We start from the raw sequence: 23,848 nt of genomic DNA, 5'->3' as shown, positions 1-23,848 counted from the left end.
TTGTGTTCTGTGGGGAACAACACAAAACACATGTTCAGTAATTAAAGATATGTGCACACCTGTTTATGATTAGTAATGTCTGCTGCTTCTATTGTTTGAGTCCTTGTGTTTATTGTGTTCATGTAAGGGACTGTTCTTCTATTGATTGAGTCCTTGTGTTTATTGTGTTCATGTAAGGGACTGTTCTTCGATTGATTGAGTCCTTGTGTTTATTGTGTTCATGTAAGGGTCTGTTATTCTGTTGTCCTGGTTAATTAAGCATAATGGTGATAAACAACTCCGTAGATCCACTGAATGTTCTCTTGTGTTCAGCAGAGGATCAGTTTACACTTTAAGGTCGGGGGTTCACTGAATAAAAAGCACAACAGAGGCTTCGTCTACATAAATTAATAATCAGGATACCAGCAAGTGCATTTCCACCTCAGACTCATACGCCCGATGAGGGACGGAGTATGAAGAGAGTTCTAGAAGCGAGCCGACAGGAAACAGCCCAGCTACTGGCGTCTCTCCAGAGACGAGCCTTGCAGGCTGGTTGATGCACCACCTCCCCTTCTAACAGGACCCTGAGCCTCCATGTTGAAACACACAGAGGTGTGTGTTTGAGGCGCTGAGCTGCAGAGGAGGAACCTCTCCTTCTCTGGGTGCATGGGAGGGGGCAGTAGGATGGACGCCTCTGATAAATGAGTCGATAGTAAGATGTGAGGCCGTTTATCAAAGCCATGCTTCAGTCCTGTTATTGCGTGGGGAGCCACTAGGGGGCGGTGAATCCACCTCGGTGGGGTTCACCTTCTGACCAACAGGACCAGGGGGAAGGAGTCTGTGTGTGTGAAGTGGCAACATATTTGCCACTCTTGCAGGACGTTTCAGTCCTCGTGTTTTCCATAAGGCAATAAGCGCCAAAAAAGTAATCCAAGAAGGAAACAAGGCAGATGTAAAAGGAAGAATGCAGCGAATTATTCTCAGAACATAGTGAACAAACCTTCAACAAAAAATAAACGTTTCCAAGTAAAATCCTGGGTCCCCACACTATTTGAGAGGAAGAAATCACTTTTTTATGCTTAAATTACGGTTATCTACGCTCAGAAAGCCGTTGCGCCCGTCATGCTCCGAGAACTCAATTAACTCAGCAGAGATGGCTGAGCCAGGTGCCCACATGGTTAATTTACTGCAGTTTACTACAATAAGCTATGTTTTACGGCAGTATACAATTGTGGTAGAAGGACAAAATAAGAGCGCAATAAAACCTGCTCTCTTGAATAGACATATATAAGATATTGAAAAATATCAGATAATTATTAATTAATAAGCTTAATTATTATGAATTAAAGCAAAATGAACAATTTTGGCACAAAATGCGAACATAAGCCTCATCGACTCCATGGCTCTAATACACACACACACACACACACACACACACACACACACACACACACACACACACACACACAACTAAACGAAGAGCAGACAGTATAGCTATAATGAAAGGTTCCTTCAAGGTGGGTTTGTTAAAGCGTGTTCATCCCTTCACCACCGAGTGTTGGAGAATCCGTTGTGACATCAGCTCCATGGACTAGAATGGCCTTTTAAGACGGGGACCGGGATTCAGAAGGAGGAACTCCAGGGGGAGATGGGAGGACTCCTCGTCTCAACGACCAGAACACGACTTCAGTCTGTCACCAGAGAACCACGGAGCACACCCCAACGTTCCCCTCCAGGCATGGAGACGCCTCAGCCACAGCCCCTCCACCCCCTCAGCTGGAGGGGCACAGCTCCAGGTCATAAAGGGTCTTCGTCGGGGCCAGTCCAAGGTGGTTCTGATCTGAGGGAGCCATCTCCCAGGTCCAGCTGGCCCCGCCCATCACTTTTCAGCCTGAGAGAGGCTTCCATCTCGGGGGTTGGAGTGAACACCGTCCACAGAGAGCTTCACCTGGTCCAGCAGAGTCCTGGTCAGCCTGTTGCTGATGGAGGGTCCTGCTCCTCAAGAGCCTCCACCCTCCACTGGGGGGTCTTCTGAATCCATGACCTCCTCCTCGCCTCCTCCCCAGAGTCCTCAGGCTAAAGAGGCCCGCTCTGTGAAGGCTTCTCCTTCAGGAGACCACTGGACTACAAAGACATGACCTCAGAGACGTTGAATCACCCGGGGACCCCTTCTGGAGACCCCCTGCATAACCCCTCCCCAGTGTGGGGCGCCACTGAAGAACGTTGTTCATCATCGACCTCTCTGGAGGCCCTGAAGGTTGTGCTCTGTTCTGGGTGGCCTGGAGGAGAGCTGGGCGTGGCTGGTGGGATGGTGTTGGCATGAGGACGTGTGTGTGTGTGTGTGTGTGTGTGTGTGTGTGTGTGTGTGTGTGTGTGTGTGTGTTCACCTGGCGTGGGGTTTTACCCGGTGTGTGTGTGTGTTCATCCTGGCAAGGGGTTCTACAAGTGTGTGTGTGTGTGTGTGTGTGTGTAGGTGTGTGTGTGTGAGGGTCTTGCCTGCTTTGATGGGTATCGTGTACTTGAGGGTATGCGGGATCCATAAAGAGAGTCTGAAGTTGGAACATGACCTGAATGGATCTTCAAGACGACCTTCAGAGCTGTAGTGGGGCGGCTCTTCCTGTGTCTGGTCCCTCCCTCAGGTCCAGGCCTCCTCTGGCTGAACTCTACCGTTGGGTACCGGGCTAGGTGAACCTGGGAGAAGGGTTCCCTTACATCAGAACCAATCTGGGACCTGTCCCAGCTAGGGCTCTCTTCAAGCTGGAGTTGTGCTTTTCTTCAGCTGAGGACGTAAGGAAACCTTCACTGGCGCTTTGGAGATGTGTGGAGAGGAGCGTTGCAGTGAGTTCCATGGTTCTCTGATGAAGACCTTAGTCGTGTTCTACTGGCTGAGAGGAGGGACACACACATCTTCCTCTTGGCCCTTTTCCTTCAGATTCCTGTCGCCATCTTGAAGGATATTCCAGCTCATGTAGCTGATGTCACAACAGAATCTCAAACCCCTGGTTTATCCTGAGGGGCGTGTCTACAGACCTGTAGACTTCAGACACTGCTCTGTATCCCAGCATGCATCTGCTCACTCACACATCCATCAGCAGGGCAACGCTCTAGCGATGGAGATGCAGATTCACGAGTTCAGGCATTGGGGTTCATTTAATCAGCAGTCCTCTCTCTATAACGCCCGCTCCTCTCTTCCTTCACTGGAGCTGTAGATGTGTTGGTTGACATGAGGGTTATTGGTGATGTCAGGGGGATGTTGCAGGGTCAGGGTCGGCTCTCTGAGCTCGACCTTTAGATTGGATCTGTATGGTTTGTACCCTGAATTCTCCGCATAATTCAGCTTATTGTAGTCGCTGGTTTGCACTGAAGGATTCCATTGTTGTTAGGATTTGAGGTTTAAGGTCGTTGTGGGACCTACATGGTAGTTCTGCTCTTCGTACGGTTTGGAGTGTTTTAACTTGTACACATTTGGAACATAGCAATAGAGGTAGACTGAATAGTAGTGATGACCAACAGCAACAAACAGATCTCCTCAAGGTCAGTCTGCTGGCTGTGTTTTAATGAAGACCACCGCTGGACTTCAGGATCTTCCTCCGCTCAGCTCCAGGTGAGGCGCTGGTTATTCTCTTCTTTGGTTGGTCCCGGCTGGAAGGTTTGGGCTCCAGTCGGACGGTTTGTGTTTCCCGCCGTGGAAGGCTCTGAGTCGGGTCACTTCATTGAGCCTCAAAGCAGTTAGCACTGAACGTTGTAGTCTGGAGAACCATGAGGACACACCTGGCAGGGGGTTAACCCTAAACCTAACCAACACCACCCTAACCACCACCCTAACCACCACCACCCTAACCACCACCCTAACCAACACCACCCTAACCACCACCCTAACCACCACCACCCTAACCACCACCACCCTAATCACCACCACCCTAACCACCACCCTAACCACCACCACCCTAACCACCACCACCCTAACCAACACCACCCTAACCACCACCACCCTAACCACCACCCTAACCACCACCCTAACCAACACCACCCTTACCACCAACCTAACCACCACCACCCTAACCACCACCACCCTAACCACCACCACCACCCTAACCACCACCACCACCCTAACCACCACCACCCTAACCACCACCACCACCCTAACCACCACCACCACCCTAACCACCACCACCCTAACCACCACCCTAACCAACACCAGGAGACGTCTAGACTCTATCTCCGTCTGCTGTTAAACGTGCACGGTGCAGCCGCTGCTGCTGACCGCCTTTACACACACATAGTCCCCCTAAAGAGAGCCCGCCGTAGCCTACCTCACTGTGAGCCTACACATAGTCCCCCTAAAGAGAGCCCGCTGTAGCCTACCTCACTGTGAGCCTACACATAGTCCCCCTAAAGAGAGCCCGCTGTAGCCTACCTCACTGTGAGCCTACACATAGTCCCCCTAAAGAGAGCCCGCTGTAGCCTACCTCACTGTGAGCCTACACGTAGTCCCCCTAAAGAGAGCCCGCTGTAGCCTACCTCACTGTGAGCCTACACACGGTCCCCCTAAAGAGAGCCTGCTGTAGCCTACCTCACTGTGAGCCTACACACAGTCCCCCTAAAGAGAGCCCGCTGTAGCCTACCTCACTGTGAGCCTACACACGGTCCCCCTAAAGAGAGCCTGCTGTAGCCTACCTCACTGTGAGCCTACACACAGTCCCCCTAAAGAGAGCCCGCTGTAGCCTACCTCACTGTGAGCCTACACATAGTCCCGCTAAAGAGAGCCCGCTGCAGCCTACCTCACTGTGAGCCTACACATAGTCCCCCTAAAGAGAGCCCGCTGTAGCCTACCTCACTGTGAGCCTACACATAGTCCCCCTAAAGAGAGCCTGCTGTAGCCTACCTCACTATGAGCCTACACATAGTCCCCCTAAAGAGAGCCTGCTGTAGCCTACCTCACTATGAGCCTACACATAGTCGCCCTAAAGAGAGCCTGCTGTAGTCTACCTCACTATGAGCCTACACATGGTCCCCCTAAAGAGAGCCTGCTGTAGCCTACCTCACTGTGAACCTACACATAGTCCCCCTAAAGAGAGTCCGCTGTAGCCTACCTCACTATGAGCCGACACATAGTCCCCCTAAAGAGAGCCTGCTGCTCCGTCCCGGCCGGTCTAGACGCTCTCATTAAACATTGATGGAAGAGGAAACAACCGGAGCCGTCCAGTCACTGACCGCTGCTGGCGTGCTCCCGGGGGGCGTCCGGGCTCCAAGTGGGGGGCTCCGGGTCCATCCGGGGGCCGCACAGCCGCTGGCCCTGCACCGGCTGCTCCAGCGGTAGCTCCCAGTCGGGTTGCGGGTAGCATCGCGGACCGCCGGAGCACCTCGGCGCGAACACCCCGCAGAAGTCCCCCTCTTGCCGGGCGCACACCGGGCAGCAGCCGCATCCCGGCTCCCGCACGATCTCCGTGCACGTGTCTGTCGGCGGCGGGCACAGCGCCTGGCGCTCCGCGGTGCACGCCGGGCATCGGAACACCATCTGGGCCAGGGAGGCGCCGAGGCAGAGCAGCAGCAGCACGCAGGAGGTCCCGTACGGAGCCATCCTGCACGGGTTCGGTCTGGAGATGGAATGCGGTGGAGGTGGTGGTGGTGGTGGTGGTGGTGGTGGAGGTGGTGCTGGTGGTGGAGGTGGTGGTGGTGGTGGTGGTGCTTCTGGTGGTGGTGGAGTGCTTGGGTCAGGTAGTGATAGCGGGGAGTCGGGGAGCCCATGTGCAGACAGACAGCCGGACCGGCGCTAGGACCCTGGGGATGCCGTGGTCCCCTGGGTCCTAGCGCCGGTCGAGTGTGAAGAGAAAAAATAAAATAAATAATAGGATATAAAAGAGATGTGAATCGATTGAACGGTTGTAGCCAGCTCAGGAATATTAATGTGTAGACATTCTGTGATGAGTCTGGGGTCGACCTGATTCTGTGATGAGCCTGGGGATAGACCCCATTGATGGTCTGGGGTCTATCCATGGACTTTAAACCACAAGCAGACGGATCATCAGCAATAGACCATCGATACATCATAGAACCAGTCCCTACTGGGGGAGAAACTGGTTTCAGGCCGGCTAACCACAGCTTAAAACCCATCACTGAAGAACCATTAGGTCCCATCTCAACCAGGCCTTGGACCGTAAAAACAGTCTTTTTTTTTTTACTTTCAGGAAACATTACCGCCGATATTCAGTTGGGTGAACTACAAATGTCCCCGCTCTTCATTTCATAAATAGGTCCCCGGTCAGAGCGGCTTGGTGTGTGTCAGTGTGCCAGCCCCCACTGAAGTCTATGAAATGCAGTGGCGGCTGGTGGTTTTTAAAGTGAGGGAGGAAGGACTGCGCTCTTGGTTGCCATTGGCCTGCTTGCACTGTTGGTGTATGCTGGCATAAGAATGTGAGACTCAAGATGTTTCAGGGTGTTTTGGTGAACTACAAAATAGCAGGGAGGGAGTTATGTGAATAAAATGTATACAAAGCCACCAGTGGTATCACTGTAATTTGAGAAGGAAAGGATGCAAAGCATATTAGTCAAATCAGGCCTACTATTGATTTGTAAAAGTAAATAAAAAAACCTGGGCCTATCATTGGGCCTATTTATGCCCCCACTGACTGAAGTTATTTAGCTATGTTTATTTTCAGTTACAATTGCTTGTAATGCTACCAGTAAGTCATGCGTACCTAGCAAACCATGTAGCACTCACAACACTGACGTTGCCATTACTTCTGGTGACCTTGATTTTGGGAAGTGGTCTACCTCTTTCTTTGGTCGCTAACCGAGAGTACAATACATCAGGAAATGTGCTATTTGTTCAGTCTTTAAAAATTGTTGGTTTATCCTCTTAAGACCCAATCGCCCACCGGTGGGCGATTTGGGTTTGTTGACGATATGTTTCCACTACGGAGCGACATAACCCGCTTCAACTTTCATCATTACAGACATTCTATACGTCGTTAGAAAGGGTAGAATCTCCACAATTTATTCATCCAGTTGTTTTTTCTATAAATCATGAGCACAAAACCATCAATCATTGATATTTACCAGCATGGTAAACCGTAAATGCCAAAAAACAGAGCGACTCCCTACCTTTGAAGCAATCTGAGAACCGTAATATGTGTCCATTCCTCAATTATTTATATTCCAATTGTCCGTGAGAATCCACTGATCAAAAGCATCAAAATGTTTTTTCATAAAATTATTCCAGCTTGTGAATATCGTCGTGTAAAGTCCATTTGTTTACCATCTCCAAACTTTGTTCGTCAACTAACATCCAGACGTTCGCACTCGTATCGATATTTTCTCTACCGCCAGTATGGAGTTGTTGGGTATGCTTGTTTTCATCACTTTGCTGGCTACAGAATAAAAGTGTCCCCGTCTTTTTCTGTTCAGTTTTCACCCCGGTACAGCCCGTGAAGTAGATGGAGCGCTCCCAGTTCGAAGGGCCAATGGGCTTTGTTTACTTTGTTACGCGGCTTTAGTATAGGGACACCGTATTGGCTATTGATATATCAATCACTTGGGCTTCTAGGCAATGAGTTTACCTTTCCAACGCTGCCAGGCGTGTCCAGGTGTGATACGTATGAGCCGAGATATAAAGCTGCGTCAACACTGTGTCAAGCTAGCAATACAATCATTCTGTTTATGTACAGTTATTTCCTGTTGATTTGTGTAGTATGTAATATCATATATCGGTGTTTATTTGTTTTCTATGTAAATAACACCCCATTGAATTGCATTTATATATTTCTTCATTATATTTGGTGACATTTGTGCATTGCATTGTGTTTGTAGGTCAATTCAGTCCAGTATATTCTGTCATTTTTCTATGATGGTTACTATCCGATAGTGTCTCATCACATGACAATATCTCAATATGGCCATATCAAATGAATGTGTGAAAAAATTATGTTTTGAATCATGGAGAAAGGTTTTATAGTCACCAAAATGCTTCAGTAATGTTTCCAGTGTCACAGAAGTGAGTAAATGCATTTGGCACAATTTGGCCATTTGGAGACATTTTGGAGAGGTTTGTGCCGCCAGTGACAACACACCATAAAAACTCCATTAACTCCCAAAGGTTTAGGCCTAGAAATCCAAAATTTCTTCCAGGTGTAGTTGGCATGATGTAGAAGGTATTTGGCATATTGCCATATGCCTTACATAAAGCACATCCTAGTTATTGTAGTTCAATTATGACCTATTATTTTCGAAGACAAAGAAATTGCTTTAGAGCCATGTCTGAACTGATGTCATTTAGGTTGTGTGTATGATACATGCCAAATAAACATATCTACAGAAACTAGAGCTTGTCAGCTTTCAAATGAAGTATCATACATCCATCTAGGGTTACTGTGTTATAAGCTTTTCCATTTGGGTATGTGTATAGGTGAAAAAAAACAAAATACTGCCGGGGCTTAACAGGTTATCCAACAAAATCCTGTGCAAAGTGCAACTCATCATTTTCAAAAAAGCAAATAATATTATTGTAACACCGGCGCTGTTTAAAAGCATCTACATCCCCAAACGCCTTATAAAACGTATACTCCAGCCAGACTCTGGCTCTGACGTTACAGAGGAACACAGGAGGGGCCTCATGCCCTGCTCTGCCCTCCACCTTATTTCTCCGGCTGATGTACACGGCCATTTTCGCATCTCCTAAGAGATAATTTACTAGCTGCCACTTAAAATATTACTTTTTTTGTATCCAGCACCAAAGATAAAAACTTTTTCAGAAAAAAACACATTCAACAGACTAAAAACCAAAGTTAAAAGAGAGAAAAAAACAGTGAGTCTTGGGCACTCACTGGAAAACTGTCTCCCGTAGTCCACAGAACGGACATGTGTTTGAAACAGCAGGATTTAAAACCATCACTTCATTTAGCCTCAAAGCAGATAGCACTGAACGTTGTAGTCTGGAGAACCATGAGGACACACCTGGCAGGTGGTTAACCCTAACCCTAACCAACACCACCCTAACCACCACCCTAATCACCACCCTAACCACCACCCTAACCACCACCACCTTAACCACCACCCTAACCACCACCACCATAACCACCACCCTAACCACCACCACCCTAACCACCACCACCCTAACCACAAACACCCTAACCACCACCACCCTAACCACCACCACCCTAATCAACACCACCCTAACCAACACCACCCTAACTACCACCATACTAACCACCACCACCCTAACCAACACCACCCTAACTACCACCACCACCCTAATCACCACCCTAACCACCACCACCCTAACCAACACCACCCTGACTACCACCATACTAACCACCACCACCCTAACCACCACCACCCTAATCACAACCCTAACCACCACCACCCTAACCACCACCCTAACCACCACCACCCTAACCACCACCCCAACCACCACCCTAACCAACACCACCCTAACCACCACCACCCTAACCACCACCACCCTAACCAACACCACCCTAACCAACACCACCCTAACTACCACCATACTAACCACCACCACCCTAACCAACACCACCCTAACTACCACCATACTAACCACCACCACCCTAACCAACACCACCCTCACCACCACCCTAACCAACACCACCCTAACCACCACCCTAAACACCTGTCAATGTTTATCAAATAAAACATAGGGGGTAACACAGACGTTTTTTTATGAAATGAAACATGAGGGGGCAACACAGTCGTTTTTATCAAATGAAACATGAGGGGTGACACTGTCGAAATGTATCGAATGAAACATAGGGGGTAACAATGTTGTTTTATATTGGTCGTCATGAAAAAAACATAAGGGGTAACACTGTTGTTTTTATCAAATGAAACGTAAAGGGTAACACTGTTGTTTTTTATTGGTCGTCATGAAAAAAAACATAAGGTGTAACACTGTTGTTTTTTATAGGTCATCATGAAAAAAAACAAAAGGGGTAACACTGTTGTTTTTTATTGGTCGTCATGAAAAAAATAATTGAAAAAATAATAATATTTGTCTTGTCAAATAAAATATAAGGGGTAACACCGTCGTTTTTCATCAGTCATCATGGGGAAAGAACATAAGGGGTAACACTGTTGTTTTTATCAAATGAAACGTAACGGGTAACACTGTCGTTTTTTATCTGTCATCATGAAAAAACCATAAGGGGTAACACTGTCGAAATGTATTGAATAAAACATAAGGGGTAACAATGTTGTTTTTTATTGGTCGCCATGAAAAAACAACAACCTGGTCTCACAGGAATCCGTGAAATGACTACGGAAGAATAACTCGAAATCCATGGACACATCACGGAAACACTCAGATTTCCGTGATGTGGCCACGGAATTCGCTCCAATGCAAGTAAATGACAATGATATTCCGTGGCACACACACAGATTCCCGTTTCAATCTGTGTGTGTGCTCCCGTTTCAATCTGTGTGTGTGCCACATTTGACCGCGGGGGCTTAACTCAAAATAAGTGGTGGTCTGACGGAATCCCTTCAATTGTCCGTGATGTGGCCACGGAATTTGCTCCAATGCAAGTAAATGACACTGTTATTCCGTGGCTCACACACGGATATCGGCGTGTTTCCGTGATGTGGCCACGGATTTCAAGTTAAGCGTCCGACCGTAGTTATTTCACGGATTCCTGTGAGACCATGTTGAAAAAAACATAAGGGGTAACACTGTTGTTTTTTATTGGTCGTCATGAAAAAAAACAAAAGGGGGAAACACTGTGGTTTTTTATCGGTCGTCATGAAAAAAAACAAAAGGGGGAAACACTGTGGTTTTTTATCGGTCGTCATGAAAAAAAACATAAGGGGTAACACTGTTGTCCTGGTCAAATAAAACATAGGGGGTAACACTGTTGTTTTTTATTGGTCGTCATGAAAAGAAAAATAGAAAAAAAAATATTTGTCTTTGTCAAATAAAATATAAAGGGTAACACTGTCGTTTTTATCAAATGAAACGTAAAGGGTAACACTGTTGTTTTTTATCTGTCTTCATGAAAAAACCATACATACATACATTACATTACATACATGCATACATTTATTCGAAATGTATCGAATAAAACATAAGGGGTAACAATGTTGTTTTTTATTGGTCGCCATGAAAAAAAGCATAAGGGGTAACACTTGTTTTTTATTGGTCGTCATGAAAAAAACATAAGGGGTAACACTGTCGTTTTTTATCTGTCGTCATGAAAAAAACATAAGGGGTAACACTGTCGAAATGTATCGAATAAAACATACGGGTTAACAATGTTGTTCCTTATTGGTCGCCATGAAAAAAACATAAGGGGTAACACTGTTGTTTTTTATTGGTCGTCATGAAAAAAAACAAAAGGGGGAAACACTGTTGTCTTTGTCAAATAAAATATAAGGGGTAAAACTGTTGTTTTTTATTGGTCGTAATGGAAAAAACCATAAGGGAAATAATAGAAACACACACATACTTTTTAATGTCATGTATATCCTCTTTATTGATGATTGATTATTGTGTATTGTCATCGCCTCAGTGGTGCAGTGGAGTGCACTCTGCCTAACCCACTGGAGACCGTGGCTCAATTTCTGTGGAAAAAACAATGTCTTTAATTTTAAACGTAATGCTATCATGTCTATTGCACTGTCATATATAACTTCAGACAGTATTAAATTACTAATCTCATTGTGAAGTGGAGAGAGCTGTGGGCTAACCCCCTGGAGACCGAGGTTCAAGTCCGGTTTAAGTCCTCTGATGGAAGACACTTATTTCCATTTCATGCGAATTATAACGTGAAGTATAACCATGGTGACAACTTTATTCAGTGTCTGGATGGTGCATTGATTAGTTCGGAGGTTCACACTCTGAACAGCTCATGTTCGGATCCCCGCAAAATCGTCGAAACTATTTTTTTTTATCGGTCAACATGGAAAAAACATGAGGGGTAACACTGATGTTTTTTATTGGTCGTAATGAAAAAAACATAAGGGGTAAAACTGTGTTTTTTTATTGGTCGTCATGAAAAAAACAAAAGGGGTAAAACTGTTGTTTTTTATTGGTCGTTATGAAAAAAACATAAGGGGTAACACTGTTGTTTTTTATTGGTCGTCATGAAAAAAAAAATTAGGGATAACACTGTTGTTTTTTATTGGTCGTCATGAAAAAAACATAAGGGGTAACACTGTTGTTTTTATTGGTCGTCATGAAAAAAAACATAAGGGGTAACACTTGTTTTTTATTGGTCGTCATGAATAAAACATAAGGGGTAACACTGTTGTTTTTTGTCGTCATGAACAAAAACATAAGGGGTAACACTGTTGTTTTTTATCGGCCGTCATGAAAAAAAACATAAGGGATAACACTGTTGTTTTTTATTGGTCGTCATGAAAAAAACATAAGGGTGAACACTGTTGTTTTTTATTGGTCGTCATGAAAAAAAAATAAGGGGTAACACTGTCGTTTTTTTTCCTCTCCTGGAACCGTCACCTTATCGTGGTGGAGAGGTTTGCGTGTCCCTGTGAACCTGAGGGCTGTGTTGTCTGGAGCCTTGTGCTCCTGGTAGGGTCTCTCATGGCAGAGTGGTCTCAGGCGAGGGGCCAGACTAAGAATGGTTCAAAAATCCTCAATGAATATCGGAAAAAGAGGAGATGTGACCCGGCCCGGAGGAAGCCCGGGGCCCCCGTCTGGAGCCAGGCCCAGACGGAGGGCTCGATGGCGAGCGCCTGGTGGCCGGGTTTGCCACGGAGCCCGGTCGGGCATAGCCCGAACAAACTACGTGGCACCCCCCCTCTCTTCATCTCATGGGCCCACCACCTGTGGGAAGACCCGTTGGGGTCGGGTGCGCAGCCACATGGGTGGCAGCGAAGGTCAGGGGTCTCGACGGACCAGACCCGGGAGGCAGAAGCTGGCTCTGGGGACGTGGAACGTCACCTCGCTGTGGGGAAAGGAACCGGAGCTTGTGAGGGAGGTGGAGCGCTATCAGTTAGATCTGGTGGGGCTTACCTCCACGCACAGTCTCAGCTCTGGTACCGTACTCCTGGATAAGGGTTGGACTCTATTCTTCTCCGGAGTTGCCAAGGGCGTGAGGCGCCGGGCGGGTGTGGGGATACTCATAAATCCCCGGCTGAGCGCCGCAGTGTTGGAGTTTACCCCGGTAGACGAGAGGGTCGCCTCCCTGCGCCTAAGGGTTGTAGGGGGGAAAACTCTGACTGTTGTTTGTGCGTATGCACCAAACAGCAGCTCAGAGTACTCGGCCTTCTTGGAGACCCTGAATGGAGTCCTGTATGGGGCTCCAGTAGGGGACTCCGTAGTTCTGCTGGGTGACTTCAACGCCCACGTGGGCAACGATGGAGACACCTGGAGAGGCGTGGTGGGGAGGAACGGCCTCCCTGATCTAAACCCGAGCAGTCGTTTGTTATTGGACTTCTGTGCTAGTCATGGATTATCCATAACAAACACCATGTTCGAACATAAGGGTGCTCATAAGTGTACCTGGTACCAGAGTACCCTAGGCCGAAGATCAATGATCGATTTTGTGATCGTGTCATCTGATCTGAGGCCGCATGTTTTGGACACTCGGGTAAAGAGAGGGGCGGAACTGTCAACCGACCACCATCTGGTTGTGAGTTGGATCAGGGAATGGGGGAAATTTCCGGATAGACCTGGTAAGCCCAAACGAGTAGTGCGGGTGAACTGGGAACGTCTGGAGGAGGCCCCCGTCCTAGGTATCTTCAACTCACACCTCCGGCTGAGTTTTTCTAGCATTCCTGTGGAGGTTGGGGGCATTGAGCCGGAGTGGGCGGTGTTCAAAGCCTCCATTGCTGAAGCTGCGGTGGCTAGCTGTGGCCTCAGGGTCTTAGGCTCCTCAATGGGCGGTAACCCTCGGACACCGTGGTGGACACCGGTGGTCAGGGAAGCCGTCCGATTGAAGAAGGAGGCCTTCCGGGATATGATATCCTGGAGGACTCCTGACTCGGTTGCAGGGTACCGACAGGCCCGAAGGGCTGCAGCTGCTGCCGTGTCGGAGGCTAAGCAGCGGGTGTGGGAGAAGTTCGGAGAGGCCATGGAGAAGGACTTTCGGTCGGCACCAAAGTGTTTCTGGAAGACTATCCGGCACCTCAGGAGGGGGAAACGGGGAACCGTCCAAGCTGTGTACAGTAAGGATGGGACTCTGTTGACCTCAACTGAGGAGGTCGTCGGACGTTGGAAGGAACACTTTGAGGAACTCCTGAATCCGAATAACACGCCCTCTATGTTGGAGGCAGAGCTCGAGGTTGATGGTGTTTCGTTGTCAATTTCCCTGGTGGAGGTCACTGAGGTAGTCAAACATCTCCGCAGTGGCAAAGCCCCAGGGATTGATGAGATCCAGCCAGAAATGCTAAAGGCTCTGGGTGTTGAGGGGCTGTCATGGTTGACACGCCTATTCAACATCGCGTGGGAGTCGGGTACAGTGCCAAAGGAGTGGCAAACCGGGGTGGTGGTTCCCCTGTTCAAAAAGGGGGACCAGAGAGTGTGTGCCAATTACCGGGGTATCACACTTTACCAGCCTCCCTGGTAAAGTCTACTCCAAGGTGCTGGAAAGGAGGGTTCGGCCGATCGTCGAACCTCAGATTGAAGAGGAACAATGCGGTTTTCGCCCCGGACGTGGAACTACGGACCAGCTCTTCACTCTCGCAAGGATCCTGGAGGGGGCCTGGGAGTATGCCCATCCGGTTTTGTTTTGTGGATCTGGAGAAGGCGTATGACCGGGTCCCCCGGGAGAAACTGTGGGAGGTGCTGCGGGAGTATGGGGTAAGGGGGTCTATCCTCAGGGCCATCCAATCCCTGTACTCCCAAAGCGAGAGCTGTGTTCGCGTCCTCGGCAGCCAGTCAGTTTCGTTCTCGGTGGGTGCTGGTCTCCGCCAGGGCTGCGCCTTGTCACCAATCCTGTTTGTGATATACATGGACAGGATATCGAGGCGTAGTCGTGGTGGGGAGGGGTTGCAGTTCGGTGGTCTGAGGATCTCGTCACTGCTTTTTGCAGATGATGTGGTCCTCATGGGATCATCGGCCTGTGACCTTCAGCACTCACTGGATCGGCTGGCGGCCGAGTGTGAAGCGGCTGGGATGAGGATCAGCACCGCTAAATCTGAGGCCATGACTCTTAGCAGGAAACCGATGGATTGCTTACTCCGGGTAGGAAATGAGTCCTTAGCCCAAGTGAAGGAGTTCAAGTACCTCGGGGTCTTGTTCGCGAGTGAGGGTACTATGGAACGTGAGATTGGCCGGAGAATCGGAGCAGCGGGGGCGGTATTGCGTTCGCTTTACCGCACCGTTGTAACGAAAAGAGAGCTGAGCCGCAAGGCAAAGCTCTCGATCTACCGGTCGATCTTCGTTCCTATCCTCACCTATGGTCATGAGGGCTGGGTGATGACCGAAAGGACGAGATCGCGGGTACAAGCAGCCGAGATGAGTTTTCTCAGAAGGGTGGCTGGCGTCTCCCTTAGGGATAGGGTGAGAAGCTCAGCCATCCGTGAGGAACTCGGATTAGAGCCGCTGCTCCTTTACTTAGAAAGGAGTCAGCTGAGGTGGTTCGGGCATCTGGTAAGGATGCCCACTGGGTGCCTTCCTTGGGAGGTGTTTCAGGCACATCCAGTGGGGAGGAGACCTCGGGGAAGACCCAGGACTAGGTGGAGAAATTATGTCTCAACACTGGCCTGGGAACGCCTCGGGATCCCCCCGTCAGAGTTGGTCAATGTGGCCCGGGAAAGGGAAGTCTGGGGCCCCCTGCTTGAGCTGCTCCCCCCGCGACCCGACCCCGGATAAGCGGATGAAAATGAGATGATGATGATGATGAGATGACTGTCGTTTTTTATCTGTCGTCATGAAAAAAACATAAGGGGTAACACTGTCAAAATGTATCGAATAAAACATACGGGGTAACAATGTTGTTCTTTATTGGTCGCCATGAAAAAAAAACATAAGCGGTAACACTGTTCTTTTTTATTGGTCGTCATGAAAAAAAATATATATATTCGTCTGCCAAATAAAATAAAATAATCAAATAAAATAAAAACTGTTGTTTTTATCAAATGAAACGTAGAGGTTAACACTGTCATTTTTTTATCTGTCTTCATGAAAAAAACATAAGGGGTAACACTGTCTAAATGTATCGAATAAAACATAGGGGGTAACAATGTTGTTTTTTATTGGTCGTCATGAAAAAAAACATAAGGGGTAACACTTGTTTTTTATTGGTCGTCATGAATAAAACATAAGGGGAAACACTTTTGTTTTTTGTCGTCATGAACAAAAACATAAGGGGTAACACTGTTGTTTTTTATCGGCCGTCATGAAAAAAAACATAAGGGATAACACTGTTGTCTTTTATTGGTCGTCATGAAAAAAACATAAGGGTGAACACTGTTGTTTTTTATTGGTCGTCATGAAAAAAAAATAAGGGGTAACACTGTCGTTTTTTATCTGTTGTCATGAAAAAAACATAAGGGGTAACACTGTCGAAATGTATCGAATAAAACATACGGGGTAACAATGTTCTTCTTTATTGGTCGCCATGAAAAAAAAACATAAGGGGTAACACTGTTGTTTTTTATTGGTCGTCATGAAAAAAAAATATATATATTCGTCTGCCAAATAAAATAAAATAATCAAATAAAATAAAAACTGTTGTTTTTATCAAATGAAATGTAAAGGGTAACACTGTCATTTTTTTATCTGTCTTCATGAAAAAAACATAAGGGGTAACACTGTCTAAATGTATCGAATAAAACATAGGGGGTAACAATGTTGTTTTTTATTGGTCGTCATGAAAAAAAACATTGGGGGTAACACTGTTGTTTTTTATTGGTCGTCATGAAAAAAAAAATTAGGGGTAACACTGTTGTTTTTTATTGGTCGTCATGAAAAAAACATAAGGGGGAACACTGTCGTTTTTATTGGTCGTCATGAAAAAAAACATAAGGGGTAACACTTGTTTTTTATTGGTCGTCATGAATAAAACATAAGGGGTAACACTGTTGTTTTTTGTCGTCATGAACAAAAACATAAGGGGTAACACTGTTGTTTTTATTGGTCGTCATGAACAAAAACATAAGGGGTAACACTGTTGTTTTTTATTGGTCGTCATGAAAAAAAACATAAGGGGTAACACTGTTGTTTTTTATTGGTCGTCATGAATAAAACATAAGGGGTAACACTGTTGTTTTTTGTCGTCATGAACAAAAACATAAGGGGTAACACTGTTGTTTTTTATCGGCCGTCATGAAAAAAAACATAAGGGGTAACACTGTTGTTTTTTATTGGTCGTCATGAAAAAAACATAAGGGGTAACACTGTTGTTTTTTATTGGTCGTCATGAATAAAACATAAGGGGTAACACTGTTGTTTTTTGTCGTCATGAACAAAAACATAAGGGGTAACACTGTTGTTTTTATTGGTCGTCATGAACAAAAACATAAGGGGTAACACTGTTGTTTTTTATCGGCCGTCATGAAAAAAAACATAAGGGGTAACACTGTTGTTTTTTATTGGTCGTCATGAAAAAAACATAAGGGGTAACACTGTTGTTTTTTATTGGTCGTCATGAAAAAAACATAAGGGGTAACACTGTTGTTTTTCATTGGTCGTCATGAAAAAAAAATAAGGGGTAACACTGTCGTTTTTTATCTGTCGTCATGAAAAAAACATAAGGGGTAACACTGTCGAAATGTATCGAATAAAACATACGGGGTAACAATGTTGTTCTTTATTGGTCGCCATGAAAAAAAACATAAGGGGTAACACTGTTGTTTTTTATTGGTCGTCATGAAAAAAAAAAAAAGGGGGAAACACTGTTGTCTTTGTGAAATAAAATATAAGGGGTAAAACTGTTGTTTTTTATTGGTCGTAATGGAAAAAACCATACGGGAAATAATAGAAATACACACATACTTTTTAATGTCATGTATATCCTCTTTATTGATGATTGATTATTGCGTATTGTCATCGCCTCAGTGGTGCAGTGGAGTGCACTCTGCCTAACCCACTGGAGACCGTGGCTCAATTTCTGTGGGAAACACAATGTCTTTAATTTTAAACGTAATGCTATCATGTCTATTGCTCTATTGTCATATATACTGTCACTTGTTTTTTTATTGGTCGTCATGAATAAAACATAAGGGGTAACACTGTTGTTTTTTGTCGTCATGAACAAAAACATAAGGGGTAACACTGTTGTTTTTTATCGGCCGTCATGAAAAAAAACATAAGGGGTAACACTTGTTTTTTATTGGTCGTCATGAAAAAAACATAAGGGGTAACACTTGTTTTTTATTGGTCGTCATGAATAAAACATAAGGGGTAACACTGTTGTTTTTTGTCGTCATGAACAAAAACATCAGGGGTAACACTGTTGTTTTTTATCGGCCGTCATGAAAAAAAACATAAGGGGTAACACTGTTGTTTTTTATTGGTCGTCATGAAAAAAAATATTAGGGGTAACACTGTTGTTTTTTATCGGTCGTCATGAAAAAAAACGGTTACCGACAGGTTACCGACCGGTTACCGACCGGATACCGGTCCAACTCATCAACCAGTAGACCACGGACGCCCCCCTGGACGTTCCCCTTGTGGTACTCCTGGAAGGGCTCCACCAGCCTGTCCTCCCGGTAGAAATGGGGGATGAAGGAGCCCGGGTCCGAGTCGGGACAAAGCTCCCACCAGTGTGCGCTTCACCTGACCGCCGCGTCGCATGACGGCGGGGGCCGCGGCGAGCGCTGGTACATCAGGGTTAAAAATGGTATTATTATAAATAAATAAAAATGTATTTGATTTGATTTTGATTCATTAAACTCAAACGAATGCCTTACACAAATGAAAAGACATCAAATACAATTCAGGATAAAAAAAAAAACACAATCAGGTCCAGGACTTATTTCCAATGTGGAAATACACAAAAACACAAATCATCAGGACGAGACAAGACAAGACACTCACAGAGTGTGTGATAATCAATAAAAAAGAAAATATATATGTTTATTTTTTTGTTTTCGGTACGCACCGAAATGAAACGTGCATCGAACAGTTAGACCAATACCGAACGTTTTCTGAATGCGCGTATCGTTACACCCGTGGTCCGGGTCGCTCTCCAGAGCCTGGAAGTCCCCGTCGTTCCTGGAAACCAGTAGGTTGGCCAACGGTCCCAGAGATGTGCCGACGCCCTGTCCCCGTACCAAAGCAACACGCCGCAGAGTGGACACAGAACGACAGGGAAGAGCGCAAAGAAAGGCAGCCACATCAACGAGCACGGGAGGGCGAGAGGACCTCTTCATCAGGTTGAGGAAGAGCGAAGTAGCCGATCCGATGGCTGGAAGCCGAGGCTTCCAGCCATAGGCCTGTGACGGGACGGAGGCAGAACCACCCCCACGCAGACATTTAACACACACACACACACACACTGATCGTCCTCCTAGCCTCCTCCTAGCCTACTTTTCAATAAAGTAGGCTACTTTTCAATAAAGTCACTAACCCTGGATCGTACCCTCACCTTTAAGGAACACATCAAAAACACAAAATCCACAGTCGGTTCCCGAAACAACATCCTACGGAAACTGACCAACTCCAAATGGGGAGCCACAGCACACACATTAAAATCTACTGCCTTGGCCCTGTGCTATTCCACTGCGGAATATGCATGTCCTGTTTGGGAGAGGTCAACCCATGCCAAGAAACTTGACTCAGCATTGAACAACAACTGCCGTCTGATCACTGGCTGCTTGAAACCCACCAGCAGGGACGTGCACAGGAATTTTGAGGGGCAGTTGCTCTGACCTGAAAAAAGGGCACCCCCCCCCCAAAAAAAAACAACTCACAGGCTATATGAAGGACTGAGAATAACAGGGTCTTTATAATATATTAATACAAATAAGTAAAACACTGAAATAACTACTACTAACGATAATGCAGAAAAACATGACTAGAAGAAGAAGAACATAACATGAACACAAACATAATTAAACAACATCCTATCAAGTCACTGATAAGTTTCTCCAAATTGACATTTAAAAAATGCAAAGCTTCAAAAGAGAAGCCTTCAGAACCTCTTCTTTGTCGATTGGTATGTCCTTCTCTATGGACAGCAGGAGGAGGTCAGACAGCCGCTCTTGACCACACTGATTTCGGATTTCGGAGCACATCACTACCCTGTAGTGATGTGCTCCGAATTGGCTGCCTCCTTTAGATGTCTCTCTCTCTCCTGAATCCTCCTTTTTTCACTGGGCATTTCGGCTTCACTTAACAATAACAAACAATACCCCAAATAGTGATAAGATTTAGGCATGAACCATTTTGAATGAAAGAATTCATGTGATGCATTACTTCCATCATTTATTCTTCTTTTTAAAATGAAATGTTAGAAACTAACTATCAGCAGACATGTAGCTTAGTTTGCCTACCAAAAAATTTGTAGACTATGTGATAACGGGCTGCTTGTCTGCAAGCTAGCTAGCTGTCTGATTATTTAGGCTAAACGTTACGTGGCAAACTGAGCCTGGATTTATGAAGATTGTAATTCATTTCATAAAACGTGATGATGATTATTTGTTTGTTATACATCTCAAATTCACCTTTTCCGAGAACATCAAGGCAGTCGTCTCACAGGTGCCAGTGTTCCGGTTGCGTGCAGCACTGCAGCCACGTAAAGCAGCTTTCACACGCCGCGCGGCAACTCGCCGCCTCCATTCATTTCAATGGGGGAAGGGCGGCAGCGGGGAGGCGGCAAAAGCGGCTGTTGCCGCGCGGCAGAGTTTGCCCTCCCCCTACTGACTTTCACTCTCCCGAACGGAATTGAATGAGGCTACGCTTACTTTATGAAATGTTTCGAGTGGCGATTTTTATTATCTAGGCCTACATGAAATTCTGCATCCATCAAATGATTAAAAAATAATAAATATATATATATTTTTTTCTCGGAAAGGCAACCTGAGTCGAGGAGGGCATATGGGCAGTTGCCCAAGCAACCTGAGCAACCCCCCTGTGCACGTCCCTGACCAGGAGGCTAAGCACGCGAGAGAGAGAGAGAGAGAGAGAGAGAGAGAGAGAGAGAGAGAGAGAGAGAGAGAGAGAGAGAGAGAGAGAGACTATAACTTACACAGAGACGCTGAGGACTGCCAGCTCTTAACCTAACGCTGCAATGAGCCGCCCCTCCTAACGAGGAGGTCCTCCTAGGACCAGAATGTGTCGTAATTAATGAACTCTTAAAGTAACATTAATGCACTCACAGTATCATTTATGAATTTACATTAACATGAATTAACTGTTACAGTAACATGAAAGCACTGTTACAGTAACATGAGTGAGCTGTTAAAGATAAAGTCTTTGTTTACAATCGAATGCAGGTATTGTTTGAACGGAGAAGTTTCGAAGCTGCTTGATACTGGGTTGCTTCGGTCGATACCATTGTACCAATACCCAGTCCTACAGAACCTGTACTCTACTGTTAGAAAGTTGTTATGAACCTGGCATTCATAAAGTGACATCCTTCTGTCAAGCCTTTGTGGATTAATACATGATGGTAACAGTCCTATGCACTTCCGTGGTGCAAATAAACGTATTACACTTTAATTATGGATTTTTATAAGTACACTAACTTGCCACAATAAGAATTTGCAATTTACTATACTTTTTCACAGAAATACGGCTGAAAATTAACTTTCATTAAAGTCAACTTTATGTGAGTGTACTTAGATCCCCATCCAATGTAGTGAGATCGAAGTACACTTTAATAAAGCATTTCGGTAACACTTTATAATAACCCTCCATAATAAACCATTTATGAAGCATTTGTTCATAGTTTGTTCATCATTTACAAATTGTTATCCCAACATTTACAAACCTTAGTAATGTATTTGTAAATGAGTAGGAATGTATTTATTAACCTGTTTTCTAATGATCTATAAGAGTTTTTTATAAGGACATTAGTTAGGGATTTATAAATGAGTATTAATGTATTTACAAACATGTATTAATGTATTTACAAACATGTTTCAAATGATTTTCTAATGATCTATAATATCATATATAAGGACATTAGTAAGCTATTTTTAAATGAGTAGGCCTATAGATGTATTTATGAACATGTTTCAAATGATTTTCTAACGATCTAAAAGATCATTTATAAGGACATTAGCAAGCTATTTGTAAACGAGTAGTCATGTTTGTATGAACAATTTTCAAACCATTTTCTAATTATTTATAAGATCATTAATAAGGTATATAATAATGGTCTGCTCACATTTTACAAATGATTAAGCAAGCAGGTTTCAATGAGTTAGTAATGATTCATAATATCCTTTATAAGGCATGTGATGATGGTCTGCTCACCATTTATGGGTCATCATGAATAACCTTTATTTAAAAAAATCCAGTCTGACACCGCTAAAAGTTAGCGGTTTCACAATAACTCTCAAAATGTTGCAGTTTTTGGCTAACGCTTAGCTCAAAACCCTTTAGAAACCCATAGTAGCTAGCTAGTCTCGCTGCTAATACGTAACGTTAGCTTGCCCACAAAGGCAAAATTATGTTTGCCTCTCTGTTGTTATGTGCATTAGGCCTACGTTAACTGCATTACCCCGAATGCATTAGGCATACTGGCAGTAGACTGTGATATACATGTAAGTCGCCGAGTAAAAGTTATAGTAAATCCCACGATGACCGTGTCAGCCTTTTATTGTAGAGTGCACTACACGGTATAACAGCCTTCAGTCTCTTTCACTGTCGTTTTATTTAAGGTCAGCCATTCTAAATAGGTTTTAAAATACATGAAATACATTCCCTATTTAACGGATAGAGAACAACCAGCATTACTCCGGAGCAAATTACTTTAGATGTCAAGAATGGAATTTAGAATCTAAAGCGTTACCAATTCATCAATGGCAATAACACACAACAAAACAACAAGGAAATACAGTGAAATATTTAATTGTACATTTTAGAAATGTCATACAGGAGCCGACCAAGTACCCCATGTCTGTGCTTTTTCCCCAGCCATTCACTCCACTCAATTACATTGAGGTGCTCAGAGAGCAAACTCTCCGTTCTATTTCCACGTAGCCTCCATATCTGCTCCTTGTAGGTGCGCCATGCCCTCTCTATGTTCTGTGTATAGGCACCAGTACGTGGATCCACGTACCACCTGCTGTGGTTTACCGTGAAGTGGCGGTATCCTAATGCAGGGAGGACACGATAAGCCCGCCACTCATCACTTACGATGGAGGAGCCCTGCCTCACATGACGCGTAATCAATGGTAGAAGGTGTCTTCTGGATCTTGTTTCAACCAGCCGCAGTATTGGCTTACCCTTCTTTCTCCCGTCATTCCTCACACTCAACATACCAAAGATCCACTTCTTCCTCTTCCATCCTCCAGCCATTCTTCCTCTTCCATACTGTTGGATTAATGTAATTTAAAAAAGCAAACAAAATGGATGAGAGCAAAGAACGAAACATAACGCAAATACCCGAATAACTGTGAACTTCATAATTGTAGACCCAACATAATTTTTTTTGTGCTCAAGCAGCCAATTGTACTCCACCTATGTATTAAAATTGGCCAATATTGCCACGGAAAGAGATGCGGCGGAAAGACAAAACACACCTTTCTTTTATGTCGGAAATGGCTCTCATCAATCTGGACGAATTCTCTCCGTCCACCAATGACCTGTCCTCTCCGTCTTCTAAATTTTTCAATCGCTGTCACACAGACCCTCCGCAACTTTTTAGACATTTTAGTGAGGGTAGCAGAGCTCCCTGCTATGTCGTCAGCCATCATATCGATTTGTCTCATGCGTAGTCCCTGTGAAAATCTAAATAAACATAAAGTAAACATTGATTTAAATGTCCTCCTCCTCATCCTCATC

At 45.2% G+C, this 23,848-nt stretch overlaps 3 protein-coding genes across 10 annotated transcripts in view; 1 reads left to right on the top strand and 2 right to left on the bottom strand.

Moving 5' to 3' along the window:
* The window catches only part of LOC132453279 (NACHT, LRR and PYD domains-containing protein 12-like), a 410,038-nt gene that overhangs the window by 18,910 nt on the left and 367,280 nt on the right, over positions 1 to 23,848 (top strand). The window lies entirely within an intron of this gene.
* On the bottom strand, positions 5,128 to 5,773 carry LOC132453650 (insulin-like growth factor-binding protein 2-A). Its single transcript, XM_060046629.1, has 2 exons — positions 5,647 to 5,773; positions 5,128 to 5,601 (listed from the first exon to the last, which is right to left on the bottom strand). Exon 2 carries the CDS (start codon positions 5,558 to 5,560, stop codon positions 5,186 to 5,188), a length of 375 nt encoding a protein of 124 aa, XP_059902612.1. The 5' UTR covers positions 5,561 to 5,601; positions 5,647 to 5,773; the 3' UTR covers positions 5,128 to 5,185.
* Positions 21,001 to 23,848, bottom strand: part of LOC132453337 (stonustoxin subunit beta-like) — a 186,500-nt gene continuing 183,652 nt past the window's right edge. The window contains exon 2 of the mRNA XM_060046183.1: positions 21,001 to 21,106. Within this exon, the coding sequence (XP_059902166.1) occupies positions 21,073 to 21,106 (34 nt within the window). The 3' untranslated portion in view covers positions 21,001 to 21,072. The remainder of the gene's footprint in view (positions 21,107 to 23,848) is intronic.

The sequence above is a fragment of the Gadus macrocephalus genome, chromosome 3 (genome assembly GCF_031168955.1).
Source record: "Gadus macrocephalus chromosome 3, ASM3116895v1".
NCBI lineage: Eukaryota > Metazoa > Chordata > Actinopteri > Gadiformes > Gadidae > Gadus > Gadus macrocephalus.
Note: the sequence above shows the minus strand (reverse complement) of the source record. Positions and strands in the feature narration are given on the sequence as shown.